A 1463-nucleotide genomic window follows, 5' to 3' on the forward strand; every position below is an offset into this window, starting at 1 on the left:
CTCAGAAATTCCCTAAAAATCTCCCCCAAAATCCCGAAGATATTTTTAAAAAATCACCAAAAAATTCAAAATAATGTCCAAAAAAATCCCTAAAAATTAGAAAAAAATCTCAAAAAATCCCCAAAAATCCAAAAAAAAATCCCCCAAAAATACTCTCTAAAAATCTTTAAAAATTCAAAATAATCTCAAAAAAAAAGCCAGAAAAATTCAAAATATTCTCCAAAAAAAGCCCAAAAATGCCTAAAAATGAAGGAAAACCCCCCAGAACGCCCCTAAAAAATCCCCCCCAAATTCCCAAAAATTCAGAAAATCCCAAATTTTGGAAAATAATTTGAATTTTCAGGTGTTGTGCCCGATCACGGTGACGCTGATGCTGAGCTTGCAGCAGGACACGATCTACTCAAAAAATCCCCCCAAAAATCCCCAAAAATACCAGAAAAATCCAAAAAAAATCTCAAAAAATTCTCTAAAAACCGTCAAAAAATTCCCCCAAAAAACCAGAAAAATCCCTAAAAATATCCCCTCAAAAATTAAAAAAAAAATCAAAAAAAATTCAGAATATTCTTTAAAAAACGCCCCAAAAATGCCAAAAAATGAAGGAAAACCCCCCAGAACACCCCCAAAAAATCGGAAAAAAATTCCCAAATTGCCCCAAATCCCAAATTTCTCTAAAATTTGGGATTTTTCAGGTTTTGTGTCTGATCACGGCGCCGGTGACGCTGATCCTGAGCTCGCAGCAGGACGCCGCCTTCGCCTTCGCCGCCCTCGCCGTCGTCTTCTCCTCCTACATCACCCTGGTCGTGCTCTTCGTGCCCAAGGTGAGCCCAGAATTTACAGAAAAATTCAATTTTGGGGGGAATTTTATTGGGAATTTTATTGGGAATTTTATTGGGAATTTTTCTCAAAAAATCCCCAAAAATCAAAAAAAAAAATCCCCCAAAAATACTCTCTAAAAATCTTTAAAAATTCAAAATAATCTCAAAAAAAACGCCAGAAAAATTCAAAATATTCTCCAAAAAAAGCCCAAAAATGCCTAAAAATGAAGGAAAACCCCCCAGAACGCCCCTAAAAAATCCCCCCCAAATTCCCAACAATTCAGAAAATCCCAAATTTTGGAAAATAATTTGAATTTTCAGGTTTTGTGCCCGATCACGGTGATGCTGATGCTGAGCTTGCAGCAGGACACGATCTACTCAAAAAATCCTCCCAAAAAATCCCCAAAAATACCAGAAAAATCCAAAAAAAATCTCAAAAAATTCTCTAAAAACCGTCAAAAAATTCCCCCAAAAAACCAGAAAAATCCCTAAAAATATCCCCTCAAAAATTAAAAAAAAAATCAAAAAAAATTCAGAATATTCTTTAAAAAACGCCCCAAAAATGCCAAAAAATGAAGGAAAACCCCCCAGAACTTGAAATTTTAGCCAAAAAAATGGGGTTTTATAGCGAAATTTGGGTGAAAATTG

The 1463-nt window shown here is 35.0% G+C and overlaps 1 protein-coding gene across 1 annotated transcript in view; it reads left to right on the forward strand.

The window, feature by feature from the left end:
* Nucleotides 1-827, forward strand: part of GABBR1 (gamma-aminobutyric acid type B receptor subunit 1) — a gene marked incomplete at its 3' end in the record, with an annotated part of 30243 nt that extends 29416 nt beyond the window's left edge. The window contains exon 19 of the mRNA XM_031065482.1: nt 690-827. Within this exon, the coding sequence (XP_030921342.1) occupies nt 690-827 (138 nt within the window). The remainder of the gene's footprint in view (nt 1-689) is intronic.
* Nucleotides 828-1463: the final 636 nt, after the last annotated feature.

Source organism: Geospiza fortis, unplaced genomic scaffold (assembly GCF_000277835.1).
Source record: "Geospiza fortis unplaced genomic scaffold, GeoFor_1.0 scaffold51, whole genome shotgun sequence".
NCBI classification, from domain to species: Eukaryota; Metazoa; Chordata; class Aves; order Passeriformes; family Thraupidae; genus Geospiza; species Geospiza fortis.